The sequence below is a fragment of the Larus michahellis genome, chromosome 8, assembly GCF_964199755.1.
Source record: "Larus michahellis chromosome 8, bLarMic1.1, whole genome shotgun sequence".
NCBI classification, from domain to species: Eukaryota; Metazoa; Chordata; class Aves; order Charadriiformes; family Laridae; genus Larus; species Larus michahellis.
In genome coordinates, this window is record NC_133903.1 from 26176981 (window position 1) to 26195219 (window position 18239).

An 18239-nucleotide genomic window follows, 5' to 3' on the forward strand; every position below is an offset into this window, starting at 1 on the left:
AAATGCCTGTTTCTTCTCACCCTGCTCGAGTTTTGTTGCACTGTAGGTGGAGGCAGGAAATCAGCTAGACCTCCATCCCCAGGGAAGCTTGAAAAATCAGGCAAAGACCATAATTCATCTAGTGATCCCGGCCTGCTTTTGCATGGTGATTTACACCAATGTGGAAGACAAGCAGCAAGCATCACTCGGCCTGAGAAAACTTGCACCCAGAATAAGGCCTCTCTTATTGCTGTATGACAGCCAGCTGCAACCTCTCTGTTCACCTTATGTCACTGTGCAGAGGTGATGGGACAGGGAGAAGAATAAGCCAGAGGGACCCCAAGGCCAGCTGAAAGGCTGTGATGGGTGGGACATCCTTCATGAATTTTGCTTTAGGCCTTTTTTTGGATAAGTACCAAAAGCAGGTCCAGGAACAGGGACCATATGTCCAATCCTAACCTGTCCTTACTTGTATCTCTTGGCTTAGGGCCCCAACGGCATACCAAGTAGCAACAGAAAGGATTTGACATGGCTTTGCCTGCAGTATCCCATGGCCTGATGGTTGGAGGTGACTGGCCTCCAAACTACTAGGACCCGAGCACTGGTTTCCAATGGAGTTGGCACACAAAGGACAAGCACCCTGGAAGCCCATGTGGCCAGTGGGGATCTTGGGGGCTGTCCAGGGAGGGCAAGAAAAGATGATGGCTTCCTGATGGCCCTCTCCAGCCTCCTAGAGGAGAAGGAGTTGTGGGAGCAAGACAGCCTGGATTGCCCTCTGCAGGGCTTCGTAGGCACCTACCTCCCCATCACTCACAGACGGGAAGCAAGGTTGCCCTCTTGGGGCCAGGGGCCTGGCGTTTAGGCAGGGTGGTGCCAAGGTGGGCACCAAGAAAAGCTTGGGCTCTGTGGTCACCGGCTCTGTTGGGAGAGCCTGAATTAGGCAGAAGTCCAACATATCCTGCCATGGTGGATGGTTACGTTAACAACAGACGACTGATGACTTAGAGGAAGCATATCCAGTTCTGCATACACAGCAAAGCAGTGAGTTGCTTAGACAATAACTCCTTCAGGCAGAATCATGTTTTATGGGGACATCTGGGGCCTACAAGAAAGTTGGAGAGGAATTTTTTACAAGGGAGTGTAGTGACAGGACAAGGTGTAATGGCTTCAAACTGAAAGAGAGTAGATTTAAATGAGATATTTGGAAGAAATTCTTTCCTGTGAGGCTGGTGAGGCACAGGAACAGGTTGCCATGGGGAGTTGTCAATGCCCCATCCCTGGAGGTGTTCAAGGCCAGGCTGGATGGGGCTTTGAGCAGCCTGATCTGGTGGGAGGTGTCCCTGCCCAGGGCAGGGGGTTGGAACTAGATGATCTTTAAGGTCCCTTCCAACCTAAACCATTCTATGATCTGTGCTGTCACGAAGCTCAGCTGCCTGGGGCTGTCCAGGGGTGGGCAGGGCAAGGCAGGGATAAAAGCTGTCCCAAAATACAAGTGCCACATGGACCACCATGGCTGTCCCAGTGTGGCTCTCAGGAGCAGTGGTGGTAATATGGGCTTTTAAAGCTCTAACTGCCTGCCTTGAGCACTGCTCTGCCATTAACAGATGAATCAGTGCAGCTGGAGACAGGGTATGAAGTTTACGAAGTGGCCGTGGTTGCACTGGCTGCTGTCTGAGCTGTACGGTTGATGGAGACATGATTTAACCACCTGCCCGAGTGTGACTTCTGCACACTGGCTTTTTTATGCTACCTCTTGCTGCATTCCTCGTCATTGTCTGGCTGCAACCAGAGCAGGAGCAGGAGAAACTCTCAATCATTTGAACAGTGTCAGAGTGTTTCCTGCAATTCTCCAGTGACCGGTCTGGTATTTTAAGCTTTGGAAAACGACCACGGCAATTCAGATCCATTTCAAAGAAAACTGTGAGACTGGGCCAGAGGTTCATTTTCCCACCACATTCCTGAATTCATGTGCCTTGCTATTAAAGAAGCTGTACGGAGCCAGTGATACACCTGGCATATCTGCCTGTGTGTTTGAGGATGGAACAGGGCATGCAAGCATTGCAAAACAGACATAGAAACAGCTAAGATGAATAATTCTAAGTACCAAAAGCACTCAAATATTTGAGACACAATACCCATAACTGCAGGCCCCGCTTAATCTTCATTAGTTGTTGCAATTTCCTGGGTTTGGAGAAAATGCATGTGTAAAAGTATTGCAAGAATGGTACTGGATGTATGTGGTCGGGAGGTCTGAGGCCCAGGGAAAAGGCACCCAAGAAGTGAGACCTCTGATGTGCATCACGGCTGAGCAAAGCGTGTTAATCAATGTGCTTATGCACATGATCCTCAACAGATTATTACCTCCGTATCTTTCATTACTTAAGAGAGAGCTGTGTTTTTTCCTTATGACTATACGACTTATGACTGTATCCTCTCAGTAATCTAACTTGTTGGGTTTTAATCAAAATAATTCTTATTTAAAACTATGTGATTTTACAGACTCTTGGTATGATGTCTAGTAATTTGCAGGACAGTCACTCCTTACACTGTGTGAATTAGCACTTGGCCTCGGGGTGCTGATAAGCCAAGATACTGTCCTGGCCTGCAGGACCCTGAGCACTGAGAGGGTGTCCAAGCGTGGAGTCTTCCAGGGCAGAGTCCCTGAAATGCCTGTGGTCCCTGGCACTGCCAGGACGTCCATCCTTGGAGCCTTCCAGGGCAGAGTCCCTGAGATGCCTGTGGTCCCTGGCACTGCCAGGCTCCTCTCTCCACCTTCCTTCGTAGACCTCACAAGCTGGAGAGCTGTCTGCTCCTTCCTGCCGTTCACCTCGTGAGCAGCCAGTATCTGTAACAGCATTTTTTTTGAGGTGAGGAAGGTACAGCCTTCTAAATCTATTTCTAATTAAGGTTGCAGATTTGTCTGTATGCCCTGTCGTAGCACCAACCTGCTGATTACAGTGCTTTCTGGTCTTATTGTCTGTGTTTGTGGCTTTCCTGGGTTCCGAAACACGCTGTCCTAGGGAGTTTGTGTGCCGGAGCAGTGTCGGTCAGCAGCGAGCAGGGGAACACAGAGGGGAAGGCTCATCCGCAGGTCAAGAGCTTGCACCTTGATACACACAGAGGAGCTGCTTGTCTCTGCAAAGCTGTCTTCCCAATCTGCTTGGAAAACCCTTCAGATCTTTCCCTGTGTGCCCTTTGCCTGTGTTACTGTTGGTGAGGCACCTCCTTTGAGCTATTTGTGAATGGTTTTAGCCACAGGCAGCTGTTCTGCCTTCTGTCACCGTACGTATGCTTTGCCTACCTCTGCACCCGACTGTGGCCGCAGAGCTGGTTTTTGGTGATTTTTGTCTATCTCTGCTCTCTTGATCAGCTGTGTTTACAATGTGAAGCACGGCAGACATTAATTATGCGGAAAAGGTTGTTTCCACTAAGCTCAGGTTTTAGTTACTGATTCAGCCTCTTCTCTGGTTCCGACACAGCTTTCCTTAGGCAGCGGTGATGCACTAACCTAACATCTTGGAGTATTTATGTCCTGCTTCTTGAGAGCAGTGACTCTGGTGTTCAGCTCAGGCCATTCCCTCCTGCAGCGCAGTCCGTGCCAATGACCACAGTTTGTCTGGTCCAAACTACGTGCAGATACCTGTGAGAGCCTGAAGGGTCAGTGGAGGGTTCTCTCTCTCCCTCTGCTATTACTTTTTTTGCTGTTATTCATACAAACCCAGGCGAGAGGCATGGGTGCGTGTGACTCTACCCACAACAGCAAGGAAGAGTGTCCTGGCTGCTTTCTGGTACAGGTCAGCTGAGGTCTCTGGCTGCATCTGACAGCACAGTCAGCACAACCATCAGGATTTGGTGCGTGGGCCGTGAAGCACTGGCACGGAAAGGCAGCACCTGCCCCTGCTTTTAGAAAGGACACGTCCTGTAAAAAGAATTAAGCGTAACTCAAGGTGTGCCTGGAAAATGACTCGAGTTATTGCAGCCTACTGGGATGCAGTGAGATTTTTCTCATACAAGCTGGAGCAAATCTGTTCTTGTAAAGAGTGAATACTGCTAGAGACAATGTATAATCCGGTCTGGAGGCTTTTCAGAGCTGGTAAGCAGCCACTAGAATTAGTCCTTCACATCATCAAGAGTAGAACATATGACACACAAAAGAAGTTTCTTGTTGGCAGGTGTGTTAATGTAGTTTGGGTCTTATGGAAAGTGATGAAGGGAGAAGCAGAGCAACCGATGTTTCAAAATGCTACACATAACCCCCTAAAAAATCTGAAACCAAATATCATCTGTTTGTCCCCATTAAATGTATGCGTCCTGCTGACTTTCTGTGCTGGTGACAGTAAGCCAAATAAGCAGACATTGGCAGTAATAGAAACCTTAAATTAAAAAAAATAAGACAAAGGAAAGTGAGTCATTTGAACTCTGTGAGATAACACCAGTGATATCTTGTCTCAGGGATCTACTTGGTGATGAAATTATAACATTGCTGTGTGCTTTATGAACCAGATCCAGTGCTGGGTTAAATGTTTGTTTATCCTCGGAGGTGTGTTCGATACCATTTTTTTTTCTTTATAAATAAACCAAACAGGTCTCTGGATCATCAGTAAATAAGTGTGAAGTTTGCCTTAAAGCAACCAATGAAAGCAATTATTAGGAAAGTACATTTGTGCCCATGACAAGTTTTGTCTTGCCCCAAAGCTTGTCCTGTTTCACTCTCTGAACACTGGTGGACCACCCAAGCACCTTGGCCATAGGCCCAGCTCCAAACCCTGCTGCCTTGTCTGGCCACCAAAGAGCAGCATGGGCTACCAACCCTAGCAAGCCACAGAGGCGGGAGATATTACAGAACGGTTGGCGAGAGCTGTCTTATTAAAAAGGTAATTGTTCAAGGATTTACATTAAGAGGAGGAAATAGATGTTTGAGGCGGCAGCGGTTGTGTTTAAGTATTTGCAGAGGTCTGGTTCACTGAGCGTGGGCTTACGGGAAAAACACTCCTTCAGTCCTGTCTTCTGTCTGTCCTTCCCCATGTTCTCAAAGTCCTAAGCACAATCCGTGGACCTGCCACCAGCATCACGTCTCTCCTGAGCTTGCCTGAGTGTTCTGCCCAGTGTCTCCGCGGGGACTGGTCAGCCACTGTCTCCTCCTGCCTTGGCCTGCGGGTTTTCTAGTCCTCAGGCTCCTGCTTTCTGGTGCGGTGAGTGAAGTGAGCCCCTGCCAGCACAGCACGTGGGGTGCTGCCCTGGAATGCCGAGCAGCTGCCAGCAAGCAAGCTCACTGCTTAGCACCTTGATGGGGAGACATGCCTTCAGCCTGCGCTCTGCTTGCCCAGGTTGCTAGCCCTTTGCAGCCTTCCTCATCAGCTTAGAGAACTGAGCAAATGAGCTCCCGGATCCTCCCTGGCTTTAGGGCATACAAGGCTGCAAAAGGCAAATGATAAATCTTTCTGCAGCTCTCTTGCCACTGTCCCTTTCTGGCCCGGTACCAATGCCCTTTCCCACAGTCCTCGGTGAGCATTACTCAGTTTGTTTTACTTGGTGGACTGCCACACAGCTGGATACTTCCAAGCGTCCCTGGTGCTGGTCCAGATCCCTTGGAAAACAATAACCGACTGTCAGCCCAGAGAACAGCTCTATTGGTTGAAGTTTATGGATGTTGCTGAGAAAAGTCTAGTGAGTCAAAGCTTCCCACCCAGTGGGTGGAGAGGCAGGAGACTGTTGGATTTTGTATCATCCTTTCCCATTTTGATACTTGAATATTGAAACTAAATTCCCGTGCTTTCTGCTGCCTGAGCTGGCCAGTGCTAGCTTTACAGCAGTGTGCCAAGCACACTCCGGCTTTCTTGTTCGCTCTTGCTGGTGAAACAGAGAAGCAATAGCTGTGACTCATGCTGGCTGATGAAATGTAAGTGGTGTCTAGAAACCACAGGCTCATTATCCACCATTACTGGTAACCATCTGTGGTAGAAAAGGAGATGACTTTTAAATAGATGTGAATGGAGTATAAATGAAACGTTTCCCATTGTTTGTTCTTGTACCCAGGTAAAGAGAAGGAGCCCCCATTCCATTCTGCTCTGCACCGCCTTCGGTAGTTTCTTCTCAGCTGGAAAACAAGAGCCCCCGGCCCTAATGGGAGCAGTGAGGTCAGCTCCTTCTTCAGGGGTGACCGTGGCTCTTATATCAGCTTTGTCACGCTGTCCCTTGCTTTATATGAGTGCGGAGGTAGGAAAGAGGACAGAGAAGGGAAGGAATACATGGTGGCCACCTCTGTAGTTTATGCATTACCCTGTGTTAAACACAGGACACGGCAGGGGTGGAGATTGCTTTAAAATTGTGGAGGAGTCAGTAATCCCCGGTTCGATGACTGTGTTCTGTGAAATGGGTCTCACGAAAAGCCCTGTGAGGGACAGACAAGGAGGTCCTGTTTCAGTGGCAGTAAGCACAGGAAGGGGAATGCACTGTCCCTCCAGAGTTAGGGACTGTCTCCAGAAACTGCCTAGTCCAGCCTTGCCCTTAACACCTCCAGCTGTGATGAGCTTAGAGAGGGGACCTAAAACCTCAGTGCGCTGACCTCGCTGAACAGAGCTGTAAGAAGTGACTTTAGCACCATCTACAAGCTCCTACAAGGCCTTAACAACCCCAATTAACAAAAACGAATGTTTCTCATCTCAAAGAGACTTTTAAGCTTGTGGAGGAAGGGGTCTCCAGATACAAACAGAAGCAGATGGTATGGAAACTTACTGGTGAGGATAGTCAGTCCCTCGAGCAATTAAACTCGGGATTTGAATTGTTCCAACCTTTATTTCAAGACAAGTGCTTGTACGTATATATTTGTAGGTCAGCCTAGTTCAGCCTGAAAGTGCAGAGGAATCAGTGTGTGAAATGCCCTATCCGGCTCTAAACAAGAAGAAAGGGTGTGTCCTTCTGAGGTACAAATCCATTTGTCCTTAGGCTTAATCTTCCTTGCTGTCCTGTACATCCCTGCCCACACCGCTGACACGGCCCGCCCTGTCCATGTTAGCCCATATTGGGAAGCACCAGCCCTACATACCCTTGGGGAGAGCTGAAACTGAAGCCAAGCTGCAAAAAAAATGGAGTATGTGAAAATTTCGTGTAGTTTTCATACTGGTGAAAAAGTCTGCTCAAACCCAGCGAATGTGTAATTCACCAGTCCCCGCCCCAATGGACACTGCAAGGTTACAAAGGAAAATTTTATTAGCTTTTAGGAAGGGAAACACATTCTCACTTTGATGTACTTTAAGAAGGTAGAATGTACTTTTTAAAAAAAAAAATAAAAGTAAACTATATTTTAGAAGGTAGAATCTCTCATTAAGTAAGAATAAAGAGCTGTAAAAAGGTCACAAGGCCCTGTGAAACTAGACACTTGGTACAAACAATAAATGTCTTGCTAATGAATATACCCTTGAAGAAGAACAAAGGCTGATAACCAGGAACATCCCACCACAGGAAGCGCCGAATCTGGCTGAAAACCAGACAGCTGCTACATGAGGCATAGAGTCAGCAAGAATTTGCACTAACTGGGGGAAAGGCAAAGGTGGCAGTGGGAGATGGTGGCCACCAACTCAATTGGAGATGGAACTGGACCACCCCCCCATGGTGCTGGAGCATGCGCAGATCAATTAAAGGACCTTGTAACTTTAAATGAAAGCGAGAGACTGTACTAACCAATAGAAATTGTTAAGATAAGGTACTAAGCAATAATTATAATTAAGGGTGTGTATTTCTGTGGTTTGCACCGTATAAATAGTCCTAAGAGTTTTTAGGCCAGTGCGCTAGCTTTGTGGATTCCCACCTAGCACCCGTCTCTGCAGAAATGAAATAAATAGGTAATACCTCTACTCTGTGGGCACACTGGTGTCTGCATGCCGGATAAATGACCCCGCGTTGGGGTAACAACCTCAACCAGGGAGTGTGACAATGGCCAGCTTGGGGGCAGAGCACAGCTGCTTTTGGTCCCGATGGCAGGCAGGGCAGGCAGAGCAGGCAGAGGTAAGAGCCAAAAATGCCCCTTGCAGCCATGAAGGAGTATCCTGCGGGTCAGCCCACAAGTCAGCCCACAGCTTCTCAGTCCCAGAGATGAGAAAAAAGCTGCTTCTCGGCACTGCATGAATAATTGCTTCAGCCACGGAGGTTTCCCCTGGAGCTGTGGCCTGACCCTGGGTAGGGAAGTTCATAAACTCTACCAACAACAACATAAAGCATATGGAAAAGCTCACCAAGGCCTGGGAGATTTTCTTAGCTGCCTTCGGCACCTGAGCCCTCAGAAGTGCTCAGCCAGGAGCAGGCTGGCCAGGGAGCCAAGGCGGGTGGCAGCGCTGTGCCCATGTGGCAGGAAAGCTCCAGCGCCTTGGGAGCATCTGTGAAGAGGAGCTTTGCGCTGACAACCTGGAGTCTGAACCCTTCCCAGTGTTTCTAAGAAATCCGAACATTCTTATGCCTATAGTATAAATACATAAATACTTTTAACAAAAGACTTTGGAGCGTACAGCCAGCAGTGAGATACTGGAATGTTGCTGGAGTTCATTGGAGCCAGGTAGTCGACTTGCCCTTGAAATCTGCCCTGCTCCAACCAAAAATACAAGAACTGCTGGCTGTGCTCAGGTCACATGCTGCCTGCAGCGTGGGCAGGGCAGGACTTGTCCCCTCAGCAGCCACAAGCCGTAACGAGAAGAGGGATGCACAGCCCAGGATCTCTGAGAGCAGCCTGACTGTCGCCGGAGCCAGGCAGGGACTGCACTGGTGCATCGTGGAGGTTGTGCCAGTGAATCTCTCTGGTGCACACCTGTATGACAAGGTCTACTGTGAGGCTCAACAGGAACCATCTGAGTCCTCCCAGAGGAAAGGCTGTGCAGACCTGCAGGTTTTACTCTGTCCATTAGAGAGAATCCACCAAATCCGCATGTTTTTCCAAATTTTTATCTGTTTTGGGTTAAGCTAGTCTGTGTGTGTTCTTGAAGGAGATTCTCCTTCAACTTAACACCTCCAAGAGCTGGTGTCAAGATGTAAATGTCCCACCAGATATTCCCTTGGCTCAGGCTTCAGTAGTCTGCAGATGTCTGGAACAGCCAGTGGGCCTCTGCTCTTAGAAGTTGCTCCTAAAAACCTCATAGTCGCTGCAGGACCTGTGTTTCTGATGTCCAGTGCAGTCCTGTTAGCTCATTTCAAAATACCACCTTCCTTTCATGGCCTTTACCTGTCAGAGAGCATTTATCTGGATCACTGCAAAGGAAGTCCCTTGCCGCCTTTTCCCTGTCTTCTGCCTTGCCAGGCAAAGGGCTTCTCCTCCTTCTCCAAATGGCTTCAAGACACTTGAGGTATCTTCCTGATTTACCAGACTTTTACTTAAGCAAATATACAGCGCATTTGTACTATATACAGATACTGTCAAGTAAACAGAGAAACCCGGGATTTCTCTGAACAGGAGCTAAGCTTAGGTGACTTTCTTTGGCTTTCATTTCTGTTCTCTTCAAAGGCTCCATGCATCCCTTTCTCCAGTGTTAGAAAAATCCACCCCAGGTAGCAAAACAGCTGCACAGAGCTCCAAAGAGCTGAACACGGCATGCACTATATAAAGCCTGTTTGCACTGTGATTTACCTGCGCTCCACCTGAGGCTTTCCGCAGCCCCAGGGAAGGAGGCTAGAGCAGTCTGCCTGTACAAGTACAGCCTGTGAGAACAAGCCTCCCACAGGCAAATGGATTGGTAGGAAAGGCGATAATGTTACGTGTTACATTCCATACGTCATCTTCTACAGCGAGCAAACGAAGGGACTTAGTAACACAAGGCTAAGCGACAAATCCGAGATGTTGGCGTTGGGCCTGGTCCACAGGGTGATGTTATCTTGAGCAAACAAGTAGAGCACTGTGGTTAGATTTACTGATTCGCCGCTGTCCTGGACAGTTTGCTCCCAGAGGTCTGTCCTGGTCTTGCTGTCCGTCTTGCCCAGTGTCAGCTTCAGTGACTTCTGCTGGTGACGGAAAAAGATAAAGCCCTTCAAGGACACTAGGTAGAGGCCATCACAGGTGATCATGATGGAACCATTTCTGATCTGAATAGAGCCTAATTCGGCAGTGAGATTCATGGCTACTCCTTCAATGCTTTCACCTGGAATGGAAAAAAGCAAAGATGATCCCCTGATGACAAATGTCTTCTTGGACATGGGTTGTCTTATATGGACTGACTGCAGGAAAGGCGGAAAAAATATAGAAAAGGAAGGGAGTGAACTAGAGAACAGGGCAGATCAGAGCTAGAATATCATCTAGTCTAGACAGGCATCACCTACAGTGGAAATTTCCAGGTTCCCACTTCTAAGCAAGCTGTGCCTTTTGGACTACAAGTCTAGTTTATATGACTTATTCCCCCAAGTTTCTATTTATCTACTTTTTCTTTACTGTACGTCTTACTTAAAATACAGACATGTAAGTAAAGCATCTCTGTGAGTTTAGGAAGCACACGTTCCTAAAAAGAACAGAAAATAAAGACAGTAAATAAGTGTTCAGAGCTGGAAGGAAGAGAAAAAGCACTGTCTTTGGAGAGGCCGGTAATATAAGTCCTTGTCTTTGGGTTTGGTTGTGTTTTTTTAAACAAAAGACAGGATAAAAGAGCAGAGCAGAGTCAGAAACAGAAGAAACTAATACAGAGCAGAGTCAGGAGAAATTAAACCAGAACTTAGCATGAAAGGTTTTCTCTTGAAACAAGCAGTAACAGTTCCAACAGCTGTGTGGAAATGTTTTCCTGGTGTGCTCCTGGGTTGCCAGCTCACCAGCTGAAATCCCTGGGACATCACCAGAAGGTCTCCTGGCAGACAACACAGCCCCTCTGGGCTGAGGCCAAATTTCTCAAGCTTTTTAGAGAAAAACATGGGTTTCTATTAGGTTAGACTTATTGCGACCTTACAATATTAGCTGAAAGTAAAACTGTCAATAAGATTTTTAGTACGACTTAAAAATTTTAGTATTTGCTTCTATTGTTGAGGTATGTCATCGGACAAAGCATTCGGTGTAGTTGGCACGCAGAGCACCGCTATTTCTGCTACCATGTGTACGCTCGCTCACTCTTCCCCAGGAAATCATTTACATTTTTCATAAATCAGGAGATCATTGCCTTGTTCAAGAAATACCCCAAGAGCACACCATGCCGACTCAGTAAATTCTCAAAACTACTTTTCTCATTCTTTCGCAGAGTGAAAGCTTGTTTTAGTACGTAGGTAAGGATTGCAGAAATCCATGCAGATTTTCGGGTTTTTTCTTCCGCTCTGGGAAAACCCTTTTGTTTGGTTTTGGCATCTTGCACCACTGGGTCAGATTTGGCCCCTCTCCCCCCACCCCCGACAGCTCTCCTGGCACATTCCTCCATCGGAAGAACCAGCCATCGCTGTGACACGAAGCGCTTAACAGCCTCCGGCATTTTAGGGGTCACCAGCTGCCGCGGCGAGTCCGGGGACCGCGGGCCGGTACGGGGCAGAGCGGGTAGCGGCTACGGGGTCGGGGGGAGCCCTCCGGCGGCACCGGAGTACTGGGGGGATGCAACCTAGGGAAGCCGGGAGCCGCCGCCGGGTATCGGGGGAGCCCGGGTGTCCCGGGAGCCCCCCGCAGGAAAGGCTCCGGGGAGCCGGGAGCCGTCCGTAAGCGGGACAGTGCCGCGGGGGAGCCGGGAGCCCTCCCGAGGTACCGGGCGAGCGCTGGGCGGTAGCGGCTGCCGTGCGGGGGCAGCGCGCCGGGCGAACCGCCGCTCCTCGAGGGGTCGGGGGCCTTCTCGGGGTGCCCCCCCTGCCCCGATGCCCACCCACCTGTGTACCGGATGTGGGTCCACGGCACTTTGTCGCTCCAAGGCTGAAAAAAAAGAAGAGAAATCCGCATTAACGCACCGGGCGGGCGCCTCGCTGCTGCCGCTGTCGCTTTTGTTTCCCCACCGGGACCTGGACCGGGACCGCGCCCCCAAAAGCCGCGCAGGCAGCTTCAAGTTGGCAGGGTTACTGCTAGCCGGCTATGCTCTTTACTTGCTTTTATATCAGTATTATAATATACGATTTTAGAGTGGTTCCTAGCCAGCCCGACTTCCAGCCTGGTGCTGAGCCCTCCAGAGCACCCCAGGTAGGGTTGGTCCCGCTTAGAAAAACATCCTGGTGAACGTAATCGACTCACACCATACAGTAAGGAGGGGGCTTGGGGTGCAGAGAATCTTCTGCATGACTGCCTCGAGTCTGACTTACAGCCGGGGGTGCCTGTTTGCAGAGCTGGGACCCAGAGGTGTCCCCTCCTCCCGCAGGGAACTAAAAGGTGGGTCCGGATTTATGGTACCCTGCACTTTGGGGTCAGGTTGTTACTGGATGTGTGGTTCTCAGTGCCTCCCTTAGAACTGCATTGAGACATGTTTAAAATTGATTGAGCATAACAGAAAATGTGAATGAAAATACAGAAGTATGTATCTTACTGATCAGATACACAAAACACCAAACTGCTCTATTAGATTTTTAAATCTGAACTTTGCATCTCAAACCCATCTCTCATCTTAACCACAGGAGGCCCAAATCTGCAGTCTCTTCACAACCACAAGTCTTCAGCATTTTGCCTGATTAAAGAGTGAAAGGTTAGGTTTGCTGCTTCGTGTTCTTCTCTTTACCTATGCTATAGGTTTCCTATAGGTGGGCTGGCAAGATATGCATTGGGCTGATTTTCATGTATTTGGCATCATGTGTTACAGGAACAGAAAAGCCCCTTCACTCTGAGCACAGGAACCATGTTGGAAAAGAGTAGAGAGTGAGCACAGGCACGTAATTTTCTGCAGGTTCAGTGCTGTACCCTGGTAAAGGCAAGCGGCTGGGGAAGGAGGTTGGAGCTGCTGTTGTCTGTGCTCCCGGAGGGTGCGGTGGGTGCTGGCGGTGGGAAAGGTCTGCTCTGGCACCCTCTAGTGCTGCCACAGCTGATGCTTCGTTGCTTGCTCCACTGGCAAGGCTGGATTTGGCTACCAAATACCCAAATACAGTGTGCTTTTATCACACACTGGCTCTGGTGAACTATCACCCCCCGCATTACTGATCCTATCCATTGCCTTGGCAGCTTGAGTCTTACACGTACTCTTTTTCTAGGCACCTAAGCGCACGAGCATTTCACTCTTTGGCTCAGGCAGCTGGGATTTTCAGGTAGTTTCCCAAGAAGACAACAGCCAAGCACAGGACCGCTGAGTTTCTGAGGTCAAACAACATCCACCACAATCCACCCAATCTGGCCACTGGTGGACAGGGTGTATTAAACACGGTCGGCTTGGGTGACAAACTTGTAGCAAATGTAAGAATACCAGCCCCATTGTCGCTAATGCATATTACCTGTTTTACACGTCTCTGCTAGTTATTGCGTGATCTCAAAGCACTTTACTTAGTAAATGCTGCTGAGGAGAGAATGTATCTGTAAGACTGGAAGGATGTCCGTGAGTTGCAACATAGTCAGTCACCCCTCTTTCTCTGTTCTGCCTTCTTACGTGTGCGGGAAAGAATGCCAGGAGGACTGAGGGGACAGAGGTGCTCTTTACTGACTGCTTCAGTTTCCCTGTATGATTTACACACGGAGTTTCCACATCATTTTTGCCTGTTCTGGATCCCCAAACATGAGATTTCCTCCTGTCTGGGTCATTGTGTCTAGAGCTGTGCCATGTGGCAGAAATTTCATGAATCGGTTTGCACTGCACAAAGCGCAGATCTCGGGGGACTGCAGCAATACTTGCTGATTGAGAGGACCATTGCGATCATGTGCCTGGCTCCCTGTGTCATACAGATTGCAGACAACTGTGTGATGGAAGGGGGTTGTACCTTCTCCACTCCAGGAGATATTAGGATTATGGCCATATCTTCCTTATCTACATTAAACCTCTGCACAATTACTCCTCCTGCACCTTTTCCTGCCCTGTTCAGGCAAAACCATCCTGCAACAGATCATTAGAAGCCTTTGAATGCCCAACAGCTGCTCAAGTATTTTACCTCCCATGCATTTGCCGTTGAGGGGTTTCACAGCCCCCGATCGCACACCTGTGAGTGGCTTGCCCATGCCCTGGTGTGGCAAGAGGAGGTAATTCCAGCAGAGATGGGAACTCACAAGCCTTGCAGATGCCAAAGCAGACTATCACTACCTTTTTTTTTTTAAACGTGCTCATTTAAAGATCACAGCTGAGGCTTGCTCTCCAGACGGCATCATGACAGAGCCCAGATCACGGTCCCTTTTTGTTAAGCATGGTCTGGGCTACAGATGCTGACTTTCCTGAGCATGTGCCATGACAGTATTTGTGCCCTGTTGTCACAGAATGGTCCAGGGTGTGGGGTTTTCTTCAGGCACCATGAGGACAATGGAAAGTAATCAACTATGGTCTTGCTATGAAAAAACACAGCCACTGTCTTGCTTCTAAAGTTAGTGTGGCACTCTCCAGCCCTGGAGAGCAGAAGGAAACTCTTCCCAAGAACAGGGACAGACTCTTGGTTGCTCCGACGGACCAGCAGTCCCAGCCTGCTGCTTTGATGCTGCCGTGCCCCTACTTCCATAAAGTCCATCTCCCTAAATTGCCTCAAGAGTCAAGTCAGATTAGTACTGCTGTCTCTTCTGTAGACATTTATATGGTCGATTCATGGTTATCCTACTGAGCCCTGTATTCCAGTGAGTTGAAATCCCCCTGTGTATAGCCCGCGAGACCTCTCCGGCACAGCATGGTGTAGTCAAAACAGGACACTGTGGTTGTCTGCTTAAAATAATAGAAACCAGTTCCGAGCCTGCAGTTAGCAAGTGTTTAAGAATGAAAAGGTCCTCTGGTGACTCCCAGGGCCTGGACTTTTCATCTGCTGCAGTCGCTGCTCCTCGAGGACCCTGTTTCAGCTGTTTCTGTTGAGGAGGGAAACTCCAGCCATGTACTGCGTCCCCTCCTCAGCTGCTGCGCTCTTGGGTTTGTATGGCAGCAATGCCAGCCCTGCCACCTTCCTCTGGAGGAGGAGGAGTATTTGAGTTAACAATTTGACAGAAGAGAGAGATACGGAGAGATGAGGAGTCACAACTAGAGTGTGTCCCAGGAGAGGTTTCTGCACCTCAAGTAGTGTTATAGCTTGCCCTTCTCCGTTGGCTTACAGTGCAACTTCCCTCTCCCAAAGTAGTAGGAGGAGGACTGAACTGAATGAAGAGTTTTTACTCTCGGTGTTATCAGGGTCATAATTCTACGGTTCAATAACCGCTGTGAGACTCGGGTCAGTGAAACTTGTGCAGAGCACGAGGGTTTTCATTAAACAGCAGAGGACCCAGAGCATAAGGCAATCCCTCCCTTGCACAGTTACATGCCTGGCTTGCTTCTCTGCCAAGTCTAAGTGGGAGGAAAGAATGAACTCTGGTAAGACGAAGCACAACAAGTTTTAAAGTGGTACATAGCTCCTGGAGAAGATGTGGGAGGAGAAGTAGCTAGTGCATAAGCAGCACTGCAATAGCAGTGAAAGGTTGTTGACAATCCACCAGCCTGCAAAGATGTGAAAGCGGCAAAGGTATTTGCTGCAATTTTTGTTTAGGTATTCTGAGCTTCAAGAATCTCTGTTATTTATATTGTTTGCAGTGGTGTTATATGTACATAAAACTCTCTCTGGCCACATTAGTCTTTCTCTTTCACGTACACACACACACACACAAAGGCTGTCCTCTGCAGATACAGATGACTACTCCTAAAGCCCAGTATATGTGCAGGCTGAGAGCACTGCTATGCGTCAGGTGTCTTGCTGGAGATGTCATAAGCTCGCTTGCTTTGTCACATATCTGCCTGCACATACAGCACATTTTAAAAATTCGGGAGGTGTGCAACCTGAGTTCTGATTCTTCCACATGCACTTGTTGAAAGCCAATACCCACCCAGATGATCCCATTTAATTAAATGCAAACACACATGAGCCACCGCAAGAAGGGGAGGGAGCAGGAGGGAGGCAGACCTCCCTCCCCTGGGGGCTGGTACAAAGAGCATTCTTGGAACCATCCCTCTTCCAGACAACCTGTCCCCAAACCCTGCACTGGCCAATACTGGATGTTGTTTTGAGGACAGGCAATGTAAAAAAAAAAAAAAAAAAAAAAGAATGACAATCATTAAGCAAAGTATTAAAAACTTGTGGCTTAAATAGGGATAAACCTAAATGCTTTTTTCTTTTCTTAAAAAAAATTAATAAAGCCCATACAAAGCTTTACAGGCCATCAGACAATGGGTTGAACATGAGCTCTTACCGTTGAGGGTTGCAGAGTATCAATACCAAGGTAAACCAAGCAGGCAAGCAGTAATATCCACTGAGCAGCCGCAGACACGAGGTGCAGCGTGTTCCTAACCTGTCCTCTTTGCGAGCTCTTCCACTCATCCTCTGCAGGTTGCCTTTCGCAATCCATCTGGTCTTGATTTCTCACCTCTGCATCTGTCTGTCCTTCCATCTCAGCTGCGCTGCCAGCAACTGCTGGGGCAGGGGCCAGGAGCACAGGAGGAGGCTGGAGGAGCAGGGAGCAGATGAGCTAGGTGCTCTTGTCCCAGGAGCAAAGATGAAGTGAAGACAGTGCCTTCAGGAGACTGCTTTATGCACACAGAGAAGCAGGCGGGGGAACTTCTTTGTGACTAATCTGAATTTCCCCTTCCTTCCTTTCTTTCTTTCTTTCTTTTCTTTTTTCTTTTTTTTTTTTTTTTTTTGGTGTGTGAATGTGGGGGCTGATTTATTGCATCCCAGTTCAGTTTTGAGTAAGGGCCTTTAGAAGTAGATGTGTTTATGTCTTTCATAGCTTCAGCTGGGGATGTCTTGATATGCGATGTTTCCAACAATAGCTAAGAGTTGGGTGGCCAGTACTTGCCTTCCCTCGGTCTTTGTCAGTAAAAGCTCTCATCTTTCTGTTCAGCCACAGGTGGGGGGTTTACAGGGCTGGCTCCCTCCCTTTTTAGCATCATGTAACGCTGCTGAAATCTCTTTTCTGTAAAGAAGCAATGAATGGGAAGGGATGTGGGGCAGGTGGATGGCATAAAGAATTCGGGAGAAAAATATGCACTTTCCATTTCTCTTCACCTTTCTCTTCTGGCTTTAAAGCCATGGGATGCTGCGTGAAGCCTAAGACGGAGAAAATGGAGAACTGCTCAGGGAACATCTCTTTTTGCACACACTGAAACCCTCAGCCCAGGGAATGCACTTGGAAGGCCACCCCTGGTCCATCCCAGCTTTCTTCCTGGAAGAGGATTGCCTGTTCCTTGGGACACCAGCACCTCCCCTTCGCTTGGTCTCCTTGTGACATTTGCTTGTGACACACGGAGCTGCTAAATGTCAGTTGTCTGCAGCAGGGACCACCTCCTGTGCTTATTTTGGGTGACAGGCTTTTGCATCCTTTTTGGGGGCAGTCCAACACTGCTCTTTCCACAGCTCTTTTAGCCACAATTTTTTCTGTTGTAAATTAGCATATCATGACTGAAGTCAGGCACTGCTTCCTCCCGGTGAGGATCGAGCCCATTGAGAGTATTATTGTCTGTCAGTCTTTCAGGGATGAGTTGTCAGAAAGTTTCCCTTCCCAAAAATGTGCTCTCTCAACCTGTCACAAGGCACATGTCCTGACAAACATGTACTCTGCGTGCAGAGGAAGCAAGAGTAATGTTCTTTCATGTGTTTTTCCATCTAGGCAAGGATATTTCCTATAAACATAAACCAAATGAAGGGGGGAGTACAGCAGCCGGGTAATCAACCTGCTGGGGGGGACACCCCACTCCGTGCCACCTTTGTTCTTGAAAAAGAACCTTGAGTCGCCAGTAGCTGGTGGGTTGAGTCAGGAATACTCACTGGTGTTTCCCTCAAAAACAACCCAAAAGTTATGGAAACTTACTGAAGAAGGTTTCACAATTTCCATTTGTTCTTGAGTGCATGGAAACTCTCATCCTGCTTTCACTGGCAGCTGCTCGCTGGGGTGTGCTGGAGGCCCTGGCTGATCCCCAACCCGATGAGAGGCCCTGGGAACAGCCCTAACCCTTCTTCCTCATCCAGAAATATGTCTGGTGCCGCAGCAAGGAGAGTTTGTGCTGTCTCTGAGCACTTCCCTCTGATGTAGAGTGTGAGTTCGGAGGCAGGACTTTGACACCTAGCGGTCACACAGCGCCTGGGAGCTCGGGCTGCCCCGCACCAAGCTCAGCATCAGCCATGACCGGGCTCGGGCTTAGCCAAGCCCTGCAGAAGATTGAAGCCATACCAAGGGGTGCTGTGGAGGCCTGCTGAGGCTGGGGGGATGTGGA

General features: G+C 48.6%; 1 protein-coding gene across 1 annotated transcript; it reads right to left on the reverse strand.

The window, feature by feature from the left end:
* Positions 1-7172: 7172 nt before the first annotated feature.
* On the reverse strand, positions 7173-16484 carry TNFSF4 (TNF superfamily member 4). Its single transcript, XM_074597701.1, has 3 exons — positions 16220-16484; positions 11782-11824; positions 7173-10097 (listed from the first exon to the last, which is right to left on the reverse strand). Exons 1-3 carry the CDS (start codon positions 16415-16417, stop codon positions 9742-9744), a joined length of 597 nt encoding a protein of 198 aa, XP_074453802.1. The 5' UTR covers positions 16418-16484; the 3' UTR covers positions 7173-9741.
* Positions 16485-18239: the final 1755 nt, after the last annotated feature.

Excerpts from the sequence above, each read along its gene's own strand:
- TNFSF4 (XM_074597701.1), bottom strand. The coding sequence starts at position 16,417 with ATGGAAGGACAGACAGATGCAGAGGTGAGAAATCAAGACCAGATGGAT. Across the intron at positions 11,825-16,219 it reads ATACTCTGCAACCCTCAACG|CCTTGGAGCGACAAAGTGCC; the intron begins GTAAGAGCTCAT and ends CTTTTTTTTCAG. Across the intron at positions 10,098-11,781 it reads GACCCACATCCGGTACACAG|GTGAAAGCATTGAAGGAGTA; the intron begins GTGGGTGGGCAT and ends TTTCCATTCCAG.